At 43.4% G+C, this 17,930-nt stretch overlaps 1 protein-coding gene across 2 annotated transcripts in view; it reads left to right on the top strand.

The window, feature by feature from the left end:
* The window catches only part of lama5 (laminin, alpha 5), an 88,501-nt gene that overhangs the window by 57,677 nt on the left and 12,894 nt on the right, over positions 1-17,930 (top strand). The window contains exons 23-54 of one of the 2 annotated variants that reach the window (XM_056385504.1): positions 1,320-1,449; positions 1,760-1,902; positions 2,139-2,242; positions 2,934-3,087; positions 3,198-3,361; positions 3,710-3,818; positions 4,268-4,365; positions 4,454-4,667; positions 4,883-5,009; positions 5,148-5,287; positions 5,756-5,871; positions 6,004-6,215; positions 6,559-6,760; positions 8,390-8,534; positions 8,640-8,780; positions 9,472-9,633; positions 11,031-11,138; positions 11,288-11,371; positions 12,258-12,488; positions 12,674-12,787; positions 12,883-13,013; positions 13,134-13,214; positions 13,822-14,036; positions 14,185-14,285; positions 14,691-14,874; positions 15,425-15,565; positions 15,715-15,866; positions 15,962-16,072; positions 16,465-16,576; positions 17,019-17,192; positions 17,447-17,643; positions 17,729-17,845. In XM_056385504.1, the coding sequence (XP_056241479.1) occupies positions 1,320-1,449; positions 1,760-1,902; positions 2,139-2,242; positions 2,934-3,087; positions 3,198-3,361; positions 3,710-3,818; positions 4,268-4,365; positions 4,454-4,667; positions 4,883-5,009; positions 5,148-5,287; positions 5,756-5,871; positions 6,004-6,215; positions 6,559-6,760; positions 8,390-8,534; positions 8,640-8,780; positions 9,472-9,633; positions 11,031-11,138; positions 11,288-11,371; positions 12,258-12,488; positions 12,674-12,787; positions 12,883-13,013; positions 13,134-13,214; positions 13,822-14,036; positions 14,185-14,285; positions 14,691-14,874; positions 15,425-15,565; positions 15,715-15,866; positions 15,962-16,072; positions 16,465-16,576; positions 17,019-17,192; positions 17,447-17,643; positions 17,729-17,845 (4,614 nt within the window). Of the gene's footprint in view, positions 1-163; positions 303-1,319; positions 1,450-1,759; positions 1,903-2,138; positions 2,243-2,933; positions 3,088-3,197; positions 3,362-3,709; positions 3,819-4,267; positions 4,366-4,453; positions 4,668-4,882; positions 5,010-5,147; positions 5,288-5,755; positions 5,872-6,003; positions 6,216-6,558; positions 6,761-8,389; positions 8,535-8,639; positions 8,781-9,471; positions 9,634-11,030; positions 11,139-11,287; positions 11,372-12,257; positions 12,489-12,673; positions 12,788-12,882; positions 13,014-13,133; positions 13,215-13,821; positions 14,037-14,184; positions 14,286-14,690; positions 14,875-15,424; positions 15,566-15,714; positions 15,867-15,961; positions 16,073-16,464; positions 16,577-17,018; positions 17,193-17,446; positions 17,644-17,728; positions 17,846-17,930 lie in introns of both variants that reach the window. The other variant, XM_056385503.1, reaches the window with a different exon arrangement.

Here is a 17,930-nt window from a genome sequence, read left to right as displayed (position 1 = left end):
TCTGTTCATTCCTGCCTCTTTTCCCATCTTACTGCTTTCTATTATTTTTCACCTCCTTCTTTTCTTCAATCACTTCTCCTCCCTCCGTCCCTCCCACTTTTCTCCCTCCCTCCCTCTCTCTCTTTCCTTTGCTCTGCTGCCTTGCTTGCGGGTCCCTTGACAGTCCAAGGTGTTGGTGTCGGTGTCAGTCAGCTCTCCGGACCTTTTCCATGTGGTGCTGCGTTACGCCAACTGGGGGGGTTCGGATGTTCGGGGCAGGGTGTCGGTCATAGAGGACGGCTGGAACTACTACTGTGGTAACTGTAAGTGCTGCACTGGGACTAAATGACTCTGCCCCCCCCCCCCCCCCTCTTTCTGACCTTTTATCACCTACTCCAGGATTAGAAAAAGGAGATGATGGAAGAGGAATATTGTGTTTTTCACCTCTTTTCTCATTCCCTCCATCTCTTCCTGTGCAGTGCAGAAAATGCTGGTTTTAAAACTGCACATCCTCACCTCTTTCCTCTGTTCATGCTTGGCTCCAGACTCAGGCTGTGTTCCAGATACACAACAAAGTCTCAACCCTGTGCCACGATTATTATCTTATAGCTCCATGAAACTAAAACGCATTATCAGTACAGCAGCTTAAACAGAAGTATTAATCAACAGAGATAATGCAGTTTTCTAGAAATTAGAGAAATTAGCAAAAATCACAGAAGGAATGAGCACCAACAAAGAAACAACCAAAAAGTAACTGAACTAAAATGGTTCAGACACAGCTCTGTCTGCGTCATGTGATGATGATGGCATCTTGCTATATGAACAATTTTGATTTAGCAAGTTAGGACATGAAAAAAACATGTGGGGTAGAAGGTTAAAGACATAGATTTGAGATGCAAACAGATAGTTTTTTTGTACGCATGCTAGCTTCTCTGCTAATTACCTTTGACACAGCATTAGCCGTCGTGTGGAGAGTAAGATTTTGCATTAGGTATAGAAATTCTTTCTCTCTTGAACTTGTAATTAGTTCCTAAAGTTTCTGACTGACAGTATCTGGAGCACAGTTTCACCTGGGTGCAAATCTTCTTCCTCCTCTTTGTATTTCTGTTCTTCACGACTTATCTGTCAGACGAGACAGATGATGGAGGGACGTATGTGGTTGTTGGTGGCGGCCTCTGCTCTCGCTCAGGAAGCCCTATCCCTCTCTCACCTTCAGGGGCCACAGATCAGTGCAAACGTTCAGGGATTTTACTAAGGATTCACATCTTTTATCCTCCACACTTCCTCCTCTCCTCCCCTTTCCCACCCCCACTCGTCCCTTTCGGACCCCGACCCTGTAGACCGCAGTGAAGCTTCAGGTTTATGTGAGCGAGGCAGACGTCTATCTGACTCGTTTCATCCTCAGATATGTAAACTCTGAGGGCGCCACCTCCAATGGTAAAATAACAGCCTATCAGGTGAACCGCAGAGGTAGGTCTCCACCAATCACAAAAGAGCATCAGTATGAATGTTTCTGACTGTGAGCTAGAACAAGATATCAGTACAAGAAATGTGTGTGTGTATTTTGTGTGTGTTTTGTTGTAAGTTAATCTCCTGGTTACACTACAGTGGTATTTTTGCATATTTATCACATTTTATTGTTAAATTTAGTGCTGTTAATTTAAGTTTTGTTGCCTAATTTTCACATTTTCTTCTCTCAAATGCATTTTCACTCATTCTCTCTTTTGATTGTATTTCAGTTGTAATATCTAACACTGTGCATTTTGTAAATGTTTTCCAGGCTCAGAACAGATCAAACAGATCGTCTTCGCTCCCAGTGTGGAGCCGACCTTCGTCAACGTTCCCCAGAATAACTTTATGGAGCCGTTTGTCCTGAACCCGGGAACCTGGACTGTTGTTATAGAGGCTGAGGGAATCCTGCTGGTGAGAGACACACACACACACACACACACACACACACACACACACACACACACACACACAACACATGTTTTTATACAAGCATACAAACATTTAAACCCAGGATAAAGACCAAGATGGATGTTTTTATTCACCAAAACTCCCACAAATATACGAGTTTGTGTTTAAGTTTTTTTACACTCTGTGTTTATGGTTCATTTACACAATAACACTGTATCAATGCTCTGTTTTACCCTCAGGATTACTTAGTCCTTCTGCCCAGTGCCTACTATGAAGCTCCCATCCTGCAGATCAAGGTCACAGAACCCTGCACCTACAGCTCTGCACCTGACGCCAGCCAGAAGTAAATATACACAAACATCTTACAGTAAAAATCAACCAACCAGAGCATTCTTCATCAAGCACAGCTCCACATCTGTTTATATGCCCTGCTAGTGCTCTGTCATGCGGTTTTTCAATGTGAAAACAGGTTTTAATTTAAGGAATAGTTTAATATAACCTAAAGTTACTGGTGTCTACTTTCTTGCCAGTTAGACACCACTCTCATGTCTCATGTCAGTAAATATGAAGCTACAGTCAGCAGCTTGTTAGCTTAGCTCAGCATAAAGACTGGAAACAGGGGGAAACAACTTGCCTGGCTCTGTGCAAAGATAAGATAATAAAGCTGCCTACCAGCACATCTATATCTCATATATTATTATAGCTTATTCCCCAAACTGTCAAACAATTCCTTTAAATCAGTTAGCAGAAGACAGCCTCATGTGAGTTTCACATCTTAATATTAACTTAAGCAAAGTTCTACATGGAGTTTTAATTCAATGTCTAGTTCTGGCTCTTTCCCAAAAACTTTCCTCTCAAAAATGTGAAGAGCATGAAAATGTCCTCAAACTTGCTATCCTTGTGAGGACATTTGGTCTGTCTGTCTTTGTGAAGACACGTGGTCCTCATAAATAAATGAATAAAAATAAACAGAAACAAACATTTTGGTCTGTGGGTCTGTCTTCTCTAAGCTCTGTCTCTCTCTGTCTCTCCAGCTGCCTGCTGTACAGGTATCTCTCCCTGGACTCTTTCCCCTCCATCTCCAGCAATGATGCCAGCTGCCGCCATGACAACCACCTGCCACGCCCCTGCCCAACTGAGAAGGTCACCCCGCGCCACCCTGACATGGCCGTCTGCAGTGGCTACGACGTAAGAGAGTGAAATGTCGAAAATGTTTGTGTAATATGTGTAATGAGCCGGTTGATGAGCAGATTCTGTGGCTTATAAATAGAATAAATATTTTTACATTTCTGCTGCAGATCAGCGTGGAGCTGCAAACCCGTCTGCCGTCTGCAGGTGATTACGTCCTGGTGGTGGAATATTCCACCGAAGAAGAACTGCCACAAACTTTGTCTGTCGCCGTCAACATGCCGGGATCACGGACCCACCAGCACACTGTCACCCTGCTACACTGCAAATACAGGTACAAGGGTGATCTCACATCTGTTCCCTCTGTCGATTCAGAGCCTTTTCCAGAGTCACACTTATCTTTATTGAACTTGGTATCAGTTCAATAAACGGGTGCTCCCTGTTTCAGGCCCCATTTTACATCATTGTTATTATGATATGGGATTGGGAGGGGGTTAACTGTGTTTCGTGTGGCTGCAGTGAAAAGCTGGAGTGTGGTCTTGCTATAATGTGTGGACACAGCTGGTTCACAGTGTACTGTTACTGTCTGTGCTTCATCAAGTGTGTCAACGGCTCTTAATCACTGTGTGTGTGTATGTGTGTGTGTGTGTGTGTGTGTGTTCATGTTTGTGTTTGTGTGAAGCTTCCTGTGTCGAGTCGTGGCCGTCGATGCTCAGAACAGAGTGGCTGTCTTCTCTCTACCCACCGACACCGAGGTCCAGCTCATCTCTGACCGTGCCAGCTTCTTCCTGGTGAGGACCACACCCACGTCACATGATCAGACCCGGAGTGCAGTGGTCACATGATGAGCTCACATTCGAGATGTTGTAAACCTGGAGCAGTCAATGTTCTTAAATGGTTAAATGTGTCTGTATACCGGGGCTTTTTTTTTATCAATTAATGGGATGTTTTTAGTGATCAGTCACCTCAGAGAATATTTTGTCATTTTAACTATTGACTTCGTCCACTTCCAATAATTTGCCTGTCAAATGAGCCAAAACCGAAAAATAATTTTCACTTTACAGTGACTTGAATGCGATCTTTACATTTTAGAATCTCTAATTAGTATATTTTTGCTAAATGACTAAATTTATCATGATCATTGTTTAATTTTCTGATTAAGTTGACTGATCAGTCCCTGCAGCTTTTGATGTGCACTTCTATGAAAAAGCCAACATATGTGTCTCTTCATTGTCTGCAGCACAAAGTGTACCTGGTGCCTAAAGACCAGTTCACCATGGAGTACGTGGAGCCTAAAGTCCACTGCATCAGCACTCATGGACAGTTCTCACCTGACAGGTAAAGTAGCATAAGATAATGGTTCATACCTATAAAAGCTGCCAACAACTATCCACATAAACCATCCTCTCTCCCCGTCTTGCCACAGTTCCTCCTGCGCCGCCTCACGCTTCCAGACCCCGTCAGACTCTCTGGTCTTGAAGGACGGGCAGAGCTCCTCCATGCAGGAGCCCATCCTGGCCTCCCCCGCAGCAGCTCCTCCTCTGAATCTCCACCAGAGAGACGAGGCGGCCTGGAGCGGAGGAGACAGACCTCCACACGCAGCAGATAACAGCAACCACGTCAGACTGGACTCACTGCAGGTACGAAGGCCGACGGAGGATCAGAGTTAACAGAACGAAATGGACTGTGAACAACTCAAATCTGGACTCTGACTCGTATTCGACCAGTCCTTATGTGTGTCATAAGAAGATAAGATATTTCTGACACCTAAAAATCCCCATCACCACTCTTATCTTTATTTTTTTCTTTCTCCGCCTTTTTTTCCTTCTCTTCCTACACCATCCACTTTACCCAGAATGCAGCGGTGTTCTCGACTCGTGTCCATACTCTGGGGCGTTACGTCTTCATCCTCCACTATCACCAGCCTCTCCACCCCACCTATCCTGTACAGGTCTACATTAACGGAGGACGAATCTGGCAAGGTCAGAGCGTGCGATGGGTATCCGAGATACAGAATCTGCAATCAGTGTGGTTCTGAGTGCAAAGAGATTAATAAAGAGCAACAAACACAGGGACAGTTAGGTGAGAACATATTAATCAAATTTGACATTGTCCTTTAGGCCACGCCAACGCCTCCTTCTGTCCCCACGCTTACGGCTGCCGTAACGTCCTGATCTCTGAGAATCAGATCATCCTGGATGTGACGGACCACGAGGTCTTCCTCACAGTGCAGATCCCTGCAGGCAAGACACTGTGGCTGGTGAGTTTTACCGCCTCATTCCTCACCTTTCATTCCTTAAAATCTCTCTCTACTGTAAAGACTACTGTGCTCTTTATTGGCTTTTATTATGAAGTTTCCTCTGTGTTGTCATTATACTTACATGAGAGATATTTTCACAACCTCCACATTAAAACCTTCACATCTCCTGCACAGCTTTGATGACTCTTCCATTTCTCTGGTGCTGTTGTTACATTCAAGTTCTGTGGGATAAACTTCACACTGCATTGGCATTTAAAACATGCACTTATCCTTCAGCTAATGACATTTGAAGGGACAGCCAGATTCTACATTGTCATTTTACATTAAATGAATACAGTAGGAAGCCAAAGTACTCAAGTTATTTCCTGAAAGCTCGGATTGTGCCGTCTCTCCCATAAGACCTTGCAGCAGCATGTGTTTGCTGGTACACAAATGAAGAACGTTGTCTAACCTGCTGTCTGTCTCCAGGATTATGTGCTGGTCGTGCCTCAGATAAGCTACAGCTCCAGCTACCTGAACGAGGAACCTCTAGACAAATCTTACGACTTCATCAGCAACTGTGGCCAAAACAGCTTCTACATCAAGTCAGTATCTCAGAAGGAGAAGTTCAACATGTGCTACAGATAGATTTCACTTTAATGAGCCACTGTGGCCCCTTTTATGTATAACATATCCTTCATTTGAGGTAACATGACTCTTCCTCTCTCCTCTCTCAGTCCCGCCACGGCCTCTAAGTTCTGCCTCAGCTCGGCCGTGTCTCTGTCGGCCTTCTTCAACAACGGGGCGATGCCGTGCGCTTGTCACGAGGTCGGAGCCGAGAGCGACACCTGTGAGGCGTTTGGCGGACAGTGCCGCTGCAGACCGAACGTGATCGGCCGAGACTGCTCCATGTGCGCCACGGGCTACTGGGGATTCCCCAACTGCAGACGTAGGTTTCTGATTGGCTGAATGACAAATAATTAGCTTTAGTCACACTGGGTATGAATTCATGTATCTTTTTTCTTTTACTCACAAATAAAACATACAATTAACAATTAATCTTAACTTGGTGGCAAATTATGACACACTGTGGTTAGAATTTTATAATGTCCCAGATTAGATTCCCAGAAAAGGAAAGAATTTACACTAAGTCCATCAGGGACAAGAAAAAAAACTGAAGTGGATTTGTCTCTTTTTACTCCCTCCGTTCTGTTTTTGAAATGGAGGACTTTTATTTTGAAGGATTCTGTCTTTCCTGTCACTAGCTCTGTCTCCTCTCGTCTCCCCTGCAGCCTGTAACTGCGGTACAAGGTTGTGTGAACCTGTGACCGGGGACTGTATCTGCCCTCCGAGGACTCTGCGCCCTGAGTGCACCCAGTGTGAGCCCCAGACGTTCGGCTGCCACCCGGTGGTGGGGTGTGAGGTCTGCAACTGCTCCCGGCCCGGCATCACCTCCCCTGATGTGAGCTGCGACACGCTCAGCGGACAGTGCAGGTGGGACGTGATGAGACAGAGGAAATGATGATTGATTTTTACTGCTGTGCCTCAGGGACATTGTTTCGGGCTCGAGGAGCTTGCAGGCAGTGATCAGTAATCCCCCTCGTTCTCACCAAAAAAAAATGAAACGGAGAGAGGAATAAATTCAGTTTCATCTCAGTTTAAGTGCTTTTATGTTGTTCAGAAGCCATAAATCATCTTCTGCTCCTCACTCTGCCACCACTGTGTGATAGATAACGTTTCTGGTTCAGTAAGCTCAACTCTCAAATTTCAGGCCTCTGTTTGGAAACACCTAAAAAGGCAGTTATTTCTCACCGGTTCCTGACACGATCTTGGCTCTGATCCTAACGCGGGGTTGGTTGTCTGTGTGTTTGGCCAGCTGTACTTGTCAACTCTTGTCTGAGTTTTGTGGAACCTCCAGGTTTTAAAACTCTGTCAGTCAGCGCTGGTTCCCCTGAAGACTGCCAACAACACAGTAGCTGTCTGTCCTCGTCCTAACCAGCCCCATTTGATGCAGAGTTACCACTGAACGTACACATTCAACAGACTTAGGCTCTCTGGGGGCAGCCACTATTACTGGAGTTGCAAAGGCAGCTCATATTTTTCACTTATCACACAAAGAGGTGGTTGTGACAAGGAGGAACAGGTTCGAGGTGATCTCATGGTCAAATGCTTAGGCCAGTCCCTGGTTTGAGCGGGACCATTTGCTGCATGTTATTTCCCTACTCTCTCTACCTGCATGTCCTGTCTGTCTCCACTGCTGCTATTGAATAAAGACATAAAATGCCTTAAAAACATATATATATATATATATATATGTCATCTAAGGGTGAATAGGGAAAAGATGAAACACTCACATTTAAAGGAATAGTCACCATTTTGGTAAAAATGCTGCTTCGTGTTTTTTCTTGGAGTAAGGGGAGAAGATCAGTAACACACGTAAATATGGAGCTAGAACCAGCAGATTCACTTGGCATAAAGACTGGGAACACTGGGAAACAGCTGGGAAACAGCTGGCCTGGCTCTGTCCAGAGATGAAAAATCTGTCTGTTTTACAGGTTGACATGTTTTATCTGTTAAATCCGTCTCCATCAGTGGTTCCCTGCTTTCTGTTAACCAAGGCTAATCGAATGCTGGCTCTAGTTGAATATGTAATATAAATGTGAGTGGGAGGTTGTGGGAGTGAGAGGTTTTTAAATGCGGTTAGAGTTGTAACTATTGCAACTCTGTAACCCTCCGTCTATTGTGTTTAATATGTAACACACACACACACACACACACACACACACAGGAATGTGTCAGCTCTGCCTTGACAAGACAAGGATGTCAACCTGAAATTATTTTTCTGCCTAAAGGCTTTCATCACTTAAGGTCCCAGCACCTGGCATTAACCCCCCCCCCCCCCCCCCCACACACACACACACACACACACACACACACACACACACACACACAATGCAATAAACTTTTCATCATATGCAAAACTGCAGTACATTTTAGTGCATAAAGGTCAGAGGTCGCTGGTTGGTCTTTATGGACAGAGAAATCGATCCACAGACGGAGTTGATTAATAGACGTGAACAGTTTGAATCTTGAACTTTAACAATTGGTCGTTATTTTTTCCAGATGTAAGAACAACGTCGTCGGCCGTCAGTGTGACCGCTGCGCTCCTGGTTTCTATGGTTACCCCAACTGCAGGCCATGTGACTGCAACGAGGCGGGAACCGAGGAGGAAGTGTGTGACTCCTTCACGGGACAGTGTCTCTGCAAGGTGGGACAACACACACACACACACGCACACACACACACACACACACACACGTGTCCCTCTGAACCCACAGTGTGTCCTCACCTGCTGCGTGTCCTCCACCTGTAGGAGAACGTCCAGGGATCTCGCTGTGATCAATGCAGAGTTGGTACATTCCACCTGGACCCAACCAACCCGAAGGGCTGCACCAGCTGCTTCTGCTTCGGAGCCACAGACCGCTGTCGCAGCTCGGAAAAAAGACGCACTGAGGTACAAGAGATACTTCAACTCACTCCACAAATCAGTTCTGTGCTGAAGTGCAATGAACTGGTGTTGATCCACATCTGGAGCCATTATCATGCAATGATTAGAGAAAGAAGCTTGATCTCAAATCCTGAAAGGACATCTGTACTGTCAAGAGATATTCATTATGTCTTATATATAATTTGAAGCTTGTCTCAGCCTTGTACTTAAACCATGAGAAGAGTCAGAGATCGGTGTTGCTGCTCTTGATGCTAAAACCTTGCTGTTACTTCGGCTGCAGTTAACCATTATTTTCATTATCAGCCAATTTTTTCTCAATTAATCGATAAGTTGTTTTATCCATAAAATATCAGAAGTTTCAGTTTCTCAGCGTGTGAGGTGACGTCTTCAAATGTCCAACCTTTTAATTATTATGTTGATTTATGTTGAGTTATATTTATTTTCTGTCAATCAACTAATAAGACAAATTGTTTCTGCTCTAACTGTTATTATTCTGAGATTTTATGCGCTTGCGTTGGTGTTCACATCTCTTAAATAGGTGCTTATTGTTATCATCAACACTCATTCAGTGGATAAAATTTAGATTTTTCAATCATGTTAAAATGATCCCTTTATATATTACAGAACCTGATTAGTGTATTTTAATTTTTCTTTTTTGATTTCCTGCTGGATTTTAATTCATTCTTTTCTGCTGTAGGTCATGGACATGGAGGGCTGGGTGCTGCTCGGAGCAGACAGACAGGAAGTACCAGTGACGGTGTATCCAGGTCAGGACCTTGTGGAGGCTGACCTCAGTGATGTACCTGATGTCTACCAGGATCTCCACTGGCACGCACCAAGGACTTACCTGGGAGACAAGGTAAGACCTCTAGTCAGGAATACTGATAGATTTATGAAACAATCAGTTTTCTAACCAAATCATAAGCAAACTGAGTCTGAGTCTGAGTTCCCAAAACAAAGCATGAAAATGTCACATGTCTATTAAAGAGAGAGAGAGAGAGACTGACATCTGATACTTCTGGTTCAGTTTGGTCAAAGCTTGGATTTGATTACACTTGAATGCATCATCGTGTCACTGCGTAGGAGTTAGTGTTTTTTTAAAGAAAGTCTAATCTGACCAGGTTGGGAATTATGTTTATTTGTTAGATGAAAAGATTGATACCTCTCATCTCTATACATTTAATTAGCCAGTTAGCTTAGCTTGGCATAAAGACTAGAAACAGGGGCGTGGTCCAGCAAATAACCTCCTGTGAAACTTACAAGCTTGTAAATTAATGAACTTTAGAGGTGCAGGTAGGTGGACTTTTTCCTCCTGACAAAGCCAGGCTAGTCGTTTTCCCTGTCTATCGTCTTTATGCTAAGCTAAGCTAACCAGCTGGTTCCTACTTTACATTTGCCATGAGAGTGGTGTCCATCTTCTTTACTAACTTGGTAAGAAAAGCTGTTTCTGAAAAGCAAATGTTAATCAGAGACTTAGGAAAGAAGAGCATGAATGTGAGTGATGTTACCAAGAGAGATACTCCCACTCCCAATACTCCCACATTTAGATGCACAATTAAATTAAATTAAAACAATACGAAAAATAATTCAAAGGAAAGCGATTTAAAAGCTAAGACTATAGGTTTTTAACCATTACTGAGTAGAATAGGTAAAGTAAAATAGGAAAGTTTTCAATCAAAGATAAAGATAACACAAATTGTAGGGACACAAATTACAACAAAGTCATGACTACACACACACACACACACACACACACACACACACACACACACACACACCCCTAGATTACAGCAGACAAACATCGCCCACATCGCTGATCCCGAGGCTCAGACGGGGTGTGTGGATACAGATCAGTGTTTAGTCTGAGCTTCTGAATCCACAACTTTCATGTGTGATTCCACCAGCATCTGTCTGAGGGCCGATGCTTCGATTTAAATCCCCGGCTGAGTCCTGTTCCGCTCCATGAACCAGCTTCAAATGTCAGCTTTGCCAAAACCTGCATGGTTACCGCAGGAATACAGGCATTTTATCCGTCACGAATCAAACACTCGCCTTGGAACTTGTTTCCGCTACACTGTACTGTCTGAATATAATCGATTGTTGTCTGGATTAAGATGCTGTAGTGTGAGATTAAAGCCTGTCTCTCTGTCTGGTTTACCTGTCTTTACTCTCATTCGTAATGCTTTTATTTATTTCAATCTCTTTCTCTTGTCTGCCTGTTTTTTTCATCACTTAAAACTTCGGTCTGTCGTCCAGGTCTCGTCCTATGGAGGTTACCTGAGGTATCGTCTCCACACTCAGACCATGAGAGGCGATGTGTTGTCTCTGCCTGCAGAAGCCTCCAGGCCTGACATCATTCTCAAGGTGCACACATGAACACACATGCATAAAAGCTCTATTCATAAAACCCTGTCTCATATGATACAATATGAAAAATAGCAAACCCACACTGTGTTATACATCCACTGCACACACATTTCTAAAAGTCTCTCCACGGTTTTCTCCTGCTGCAGGGGAACCAGATGACCCTGGTGTTCATGGAGAGAGAGTACTCCTCACCTGAGGAGCCTCACCTGGGCATAGTTCACATGGTGGAGGTAAAGTCACCTTTACATGCATACATACGTCCTGGGTGGTTGAGACTAGGAGATGGATGTGAGACGCTGACTGTGAACAGCTTAACTCACAGACTAGTATCAACAAGTCAGATTTGCCCTTTTTTTCCAAATTGTTGTCGTCATGATTTTTGGTTTTGATCACCGGAGGGAAATTTTCTTTTCTTCCAAGACATTAAGAAATGGAAACAAGAAGCCTTATATAATCTTACTTTTAACCTCACCCTTCCACTGCCATCTGGAGTTGCTGATATACAATATTACATAATACATATTTCATTTGTAGAGACCCCTAAGGTGCTACAATAGGAAAAAGCTGTTTTTGTTTTGTTTTTTTTTACTTTTTGTTAATTTTTTTTATGTTATTTTACAGAATAGTACAGTGCTTGATACCCTAAAAAATAGGATAAAATAAATACTTAAAATAAATAAATAGACTCACATTTCTGAAATGGAGGCATTTACACCATAACAGTGTCCGTTATAAAGGAATATAACAATGACTTTTTCAGTGACGGTCCATTATAACAACACAATTTTGTTACAACAGGCCGTCCAGTATATAGTATAATAGTAACAGTATTAAAGGCTTCATAGGCTTTTAAATTTAAGGAAATTATTCAACACAAAGAAACTTAAAGTGTTAACTAATCTTGTTAAAAGTAAAATAATAATGGCTACTTTTAAGTAACTTGTTTGCTCATTTCTTTATTTATTAATTATTTTGTCTTCATTGTTTTGTATTTGTCCATTGCTAGGCAACAAGTGTCATTGTGGGATATAGAAAAGCCCAAAGTCTAAACCTAAGTCCAACTGATGATGATCCTTTATTCCTCCTCGTCCTCCTCCCTCCTTCCTCTCCCCACAGGGTAGTTTCCGTCACGCTCAGACGGGGAACTCTGTGTCTCGGGAGGAACTGATGATGGTTCTGGTCGGTCTGGAGTCCCTGCAGATCCGGGCCCTCCACTCCCAGTCGGCCCACTCCGTGTCGCTGCGCGGCGCTGTGCTGGAGGGCGCCGAGAGCCTGCACACCGGTCGCCATGCCAACAATGTGGAGATCTGCATGTGTCCCGCCAACTACCTGGGAGACTCGTGTCAGGTGAGGGCCCTGTGCTTTGTTTAGGACAACTCGAAGGTGTCATCGTTTGGAAATTATAATATGGCTTTTTCTCTATGTTAATCAGCAGATTAATCATCAATCGGATGATTAAAATCAGTAATGGAGATAATAGCTGTAGCTCTACATACAGAAGATTTGATGTTTCCCTCCTGTCCTCTCTGTAGAAATGTGCTCCTGGTTACTACAGAGACACCATCGGCCTGTTTCTGGGGAAGTGTGTCCCCTGTAGCTGTAACGGACACTCTGACCAGTGTCAGGACGGATCAGGAATCTGTGTGGTGAGGATCAATAATCAATCCTGTCTCTAGTCTGTTTTACCTCTAGATTTTTCTTTACGGTGAGTCATTGTGTGTTTTTTCTCTCTGTCCATCAGAACTGCCAGCACAACACAGCCGGCGACCACTGTGAGAAGTGTCAGGGCGGTTTCCTCGGCAACAACAGTCTTGACGGGCAGGCGGTGTCATGTTCCAGTTGCCCCTGTCCACTGAGGGTCCCCTCCAACAAGTCAGTACATTTTACTCTCTTTTTTTCATTCTTCCTCTCATCAATATATCCATCTAACTTTACTGAGTTCTCACTGAACCATATGTCACAGCCATTCATTGTCTCTCTCTCTGGTTGTAGTTTTGCAGAGGGCTGTGTGCAGAAAAGCGACAGGATGCAGTGTCTGTGTATGCCGGGTTACGCTGGACCACACTGTGAAAGGTAAACCACCTCCTCAGCACAGTGTGGGTTTGTTCTCAACAACACACACACCCCAAAAATTCAAATACAGACTGTTCGTGATGTAGACTGCTTTGATTTGGGGGGGGGCATTAAGAGATGTTGACTGGTCACCAAATGCCAGACTTCAAGACTTGTTATTGAGGTACTCTGTGAGTGTTCTTCAGCACTCTAACCTGTAACATGCACTGTTTTATGTTATCTAAAATTAAAGCTATACAATCTAATAAGACATGCAGACCAACTAATCAGATATAAATAAACTTTGATATTTTGAATTAATTTTTTTTTTTTGTAATTTATTATTTTTATTCGAGTACATGGAGTTTAAGATAGAGTTTATTGTTTGTTTTTAAGTTGAAACTCTTTAACTTGATAACATGATACCTCTTGGTAACACTGCTTCATTTTATCATTTTGGCTCCATGTGACATTAAAATCTGTAAATAAAGATATTTATTTGACAAAGAGTTGGAATTGTTGATGTAGCTCAGATCAGGTTTTAATCATTTTTAAGTACTTAAGCAAGATAAAGAGAAACACCATTTGCTGCAGCTCCATGTCCATAACTATCGGCCTCTTGATGCAGGTGCGCCCCTGGTTTCTATGGCAACCCCATGGTGCTTGGCAGCAGATGCCAGCTATGCCACTGCCACGGCAACACCGACCCCAACATGTTGTTCACCGACTGCCACTCGCTGACTGGAGAGTGTCTGAGCTGCATGCACAACACAGCCGGACATCACTGTGACATCTGCGCTCCCGGTTACTACGGTGACGCCATCACTGCCAAAAACTGCACCAGTGAGTTCAACTTCAGTTCAACCAGAGTTCATTAGATGCATTAATGTTTTCATTTGTTCTAATTAGGTTGTTAATTAAAGCTTAAAAAGTGATGTTAAAGGGTTTATTAGCAAATTAGAAAGCTGTGTGTTTTGTTTTTGTTACACAGAATGTAACTGTTCGCCTTGTGGCACCGAGTCATGTGACCCTCACACTGGACAGTGTCGCTGTAAACCAGGAGTGACTGGACCGCGCTGTGAGCGCTGTGAGGTGAGAGCTGCACACGTGTCTGAGGGTTTTATTAAATTTGCTTTTCTATGTTTTATATTCTCTATATTTTCAGTGTGAATTATGAATTCCAAAAATTCACTCCCATTCATTTACAAACACAGAAAACAGCTGGAAACTACTTGTTAAAATAACAGGCTGCTGATTACATCACAAATATCAGATATTAAATTGCTTCTGTTTGAATGAGGTTCTGCTCCTCTGACACGTTCTCCTCCTAATTAAACTTTCAATCATTAGCAAAACCAAAAAAACATGTTGCAGCCTCAATACGACACAACTACAGCAACAGTAGCTTTAAATAAAACCTGATTTTACACAGTCTTAACTTTAAATTGTGACCGTCTTCTTCTCGTGCCTCTATGTGAACCTGTTTATTTTCTTCAGGATGGCTCCTTTGGCTTCGACTCGTGCTCTGGCTGTCGTCAGTGCGACTGTGAGGCCTCGGCGGCTCTCGTCCAGCCGTGTGACTCTCAGAGCGGTCAGTGCGCCTGTCAGCCCGGAGTCAATGGGCCGAACTGCAGACAGTGCGCCCCTGGGCACTGGGACTACGGACCTAACGGATGCAAGAGTGAGTGAACGCATCACGTATGGAGACACACTTATTGACTCATGTAGATTCCCTGTCACATATATATATCTTAAACAGTAGGTACATACAGTATATCCTGCACATTTTCCAGTATTTTACATATTGATCTTATCATAGTTTTAAGGTAAAGGTTTTACTGTTCATTTCATGAACAATTATGGAGCAGTCATCCTTTGTTGGAGGGTTTGTCCACAGCTAAAAGTATTTTGATGTTCAGGATCTTTGTACAGAACCACTGCAGCCTAAATAAGATGCCACAGGCTCCACGTGCCAATTGCAGTGTAATATATAGTGTTGTGGGTCCATATTCAAATACAGTCCAGGGTCTGCATGTGAAATCAGGAATGAATGTGAATGCTGACAGCTCGGCATAAAGCATGTTGAACCCCAGTGATGCATTAAAGCTTTCAGAATGTCATTAATTGTAGTAAATGATATCAGCTACTTTGATTTAGTCACACTGTGGATGCAACATGTTTCTAGTAAAATCAGCTCACTTGTTTTGTTTAACTTTTCCCTCCCGACTCAGAGTGCGAGTGTAGAGGAGGCCGCTGCGACCCGCGGAGCGGAGAGTGCCGCTGTCCTGACGGGATGACGGGAAAACAGTGCGACACGTGCTCACAGAAAAACAGTGTAGCTATAGATGACCAGCAAGGCATGCACTGTGAATGTAAATAACACACACACACACACACACACACACACACACACACACACACACACACACACACACGTTGCTTCCAACGAGAACAGAACCATTTCTTAAAAATGTCTATGTAGGAATGAAATTAAGTGTGCGGTTGTGTGTTTTGTGTGCAGTGTGTGACAGCTGTGTCATCGTCCTTTTGGAGGATCTGGACAAGTTGAACAACAACTTCAGCTCAGTAGCCGGTCAGCTGAGCAGCCTGAACGCCAGTTCCATGGCCTGGGCTCAGCTGAACAACCTCAACAAGTCTATAGAGGACGTCGCTGTGAGTGCTCACGCACACACACACACACACACACACACACAAACAGAAGTGACCGTAAGAAGGTATTAATTACACTAATTTTCCCATGATCGCAGCGCGCCATAGAGAACTACAACAGCACCCTGGATGAGAGCAGGGGTCGGGCGGACCTGCTGGATGCTGAAATCATGAACATCAATGATGACATTGATGAACTGCAGGACAAGGTGTGAACACTGATGATGATGACACTCTCACACACACACTGAATAACCACACTAATCAGTGTTTTATACCTCAACTTTTAATTAATTAATATCTGTTGCAGCATGAAGTCATAACTCCATCGAAGTATACACATTTTTTATTTCAGGATTTCAAAAAGGAGAATATATCACAGCATGTGATGATTACAGGAACATTCATTTTATCCACTCTTCACCAATGCTTTTCTTGTCACATAAAATTTTTAGTTGTGGAAGAAAAGCAAGAAAACTGGCACAAATTTACTCTCACTATACTATGAGGAATATTTTTTTCGCAACAACAGCATGAAATGAAAAATGTAATTTGCTCTGTTTTCATTGAGAACTTACAGCAGCTGTTGTGGTGTTTTCAGGCAGCAGTGATGACTAACAGGGTCGGCGGCCTGCGGGACAGAACCACCAACACACACCAGAGGGCGCAAGATCTGCTCATGTTCATCACAAACCTGACCATGAATATAAATGGTAGATATACAAAAGTTAATCAGAAATCAATTTTATAACACTAACAATAAAAAAAATATATATATATCATATATATTTTCTGCATCTCTTAGGACAGGTTTGGATAGAAGCACAGTGATTTTTCCATATGAATGGATTTTTTTTTTTCAAAGGTAATATCTCCATAAACTACATAAATCAGGTGTAGATCAGATGTAAAGCAGCTCACTAAACATAGATGTGACTTCAGAAGCTGGTGCAGAAAAAAAGTTTTCAGATCAAAACTCCTGCCCTAAAATATCACTGAACATTTGCCCTGGGATAAAGCAGGATGTTCTTTAACAAAATCACTCACATTTTAAACTCCGGTGTCATTTCATATGAAGCAGCTGTTATCTATACCTCGTAACAGTTTCTACACGTTGAATGATGTTTGTTTGTGATGCTTCCACTTTTTCCACAGACATCCTGATGATGGCAAACAGGTCGTCACTGAACGACACCGGGGGAGAGCAGGACGACGGGGATCGGGAGAGGAAGATGAGGGAGGTGCAGGCCATGCTGAAGGAGATGAGACACTGGAGCCACGTGGGACAGAAGAAACTCGCCGACAGAGAGAAGTCGGAGGCAGAAAAATGTACATTTATTCACTCAGAGACACAAAACACAAACAAATACATTTTGATTCCTCCTGCACACTCACCATAACAGTTTCTTTATATTAGATATGTAACTAAAAGTTGGTACGTAGCATGTATCCTATGAATAAGTAAAGAATGAAGAGTATTGTCTCGAGTGAGTAGCAACGACAAGCAAAGTAAACACAAGCTGTAGGTGTGATCGCATCCTTAAACTCGGCTTCGGCGTCTCATCACTTCTTCCTTCTGCCAGTGTTGGATCGTGTTAACAAGGAGCTGGCCAGTCGTCAGGGAGAAAACACCGACTTGGCCAAAGCCATCAGAGACCGCCTGGCCCGCTTCCACTCGGAAATGATGGACCTGCGAGACGCCCTGAATGAAGCTGTGAACAGCACCGCCAGAGCAGCAGAGATCAACAATGTGAATGAGAAAGCTCTGGAGGACAACAAGGTGAGCTAGAAGTCGTCGTGAACTGTGAACAGAGAAAGAAGAAGACGGTGAATTAGATCATAGACTGACTCTGTCTCCCTCTCAGAGGAGGATTGAAGACATGCTGTCCAAGATGAAGGAGGTGAACGACCAGTTAAACATGGCTGAAGATGATGTGGCCCAGGTCAACGATGTGCTGTCCATGCTGCACGACTCCAAAGAGGTCAGTGGTGAACGTGAGGTTAAACCTCTGGGCAGGATTTGCGATGCCCACCTGCACCACACATGTCCAAATAATCTAAATCTAC

This window comes from Seriola aureovittata, chromosome 9 (assembly GCF_021018895.1).
Source record: "Seriola aureovittata isolate HTS-2021-v1 ecotype China chromosome 9, ASM2101889v1, whole genome shotgun sequence".
NCBI classification, from domain to species: domain Eukaryota; kingdom Metazoa; phylum Chordata; class Actinopteri; order Carangiformes; family Carangidae; genus Seriola; species Seriola aureovittata.
The sequence above is the reverse complement of the archived record's forward strand: the minus strand, read 5'-3'. Positions and strand labels throughout refer to the sequence as shown.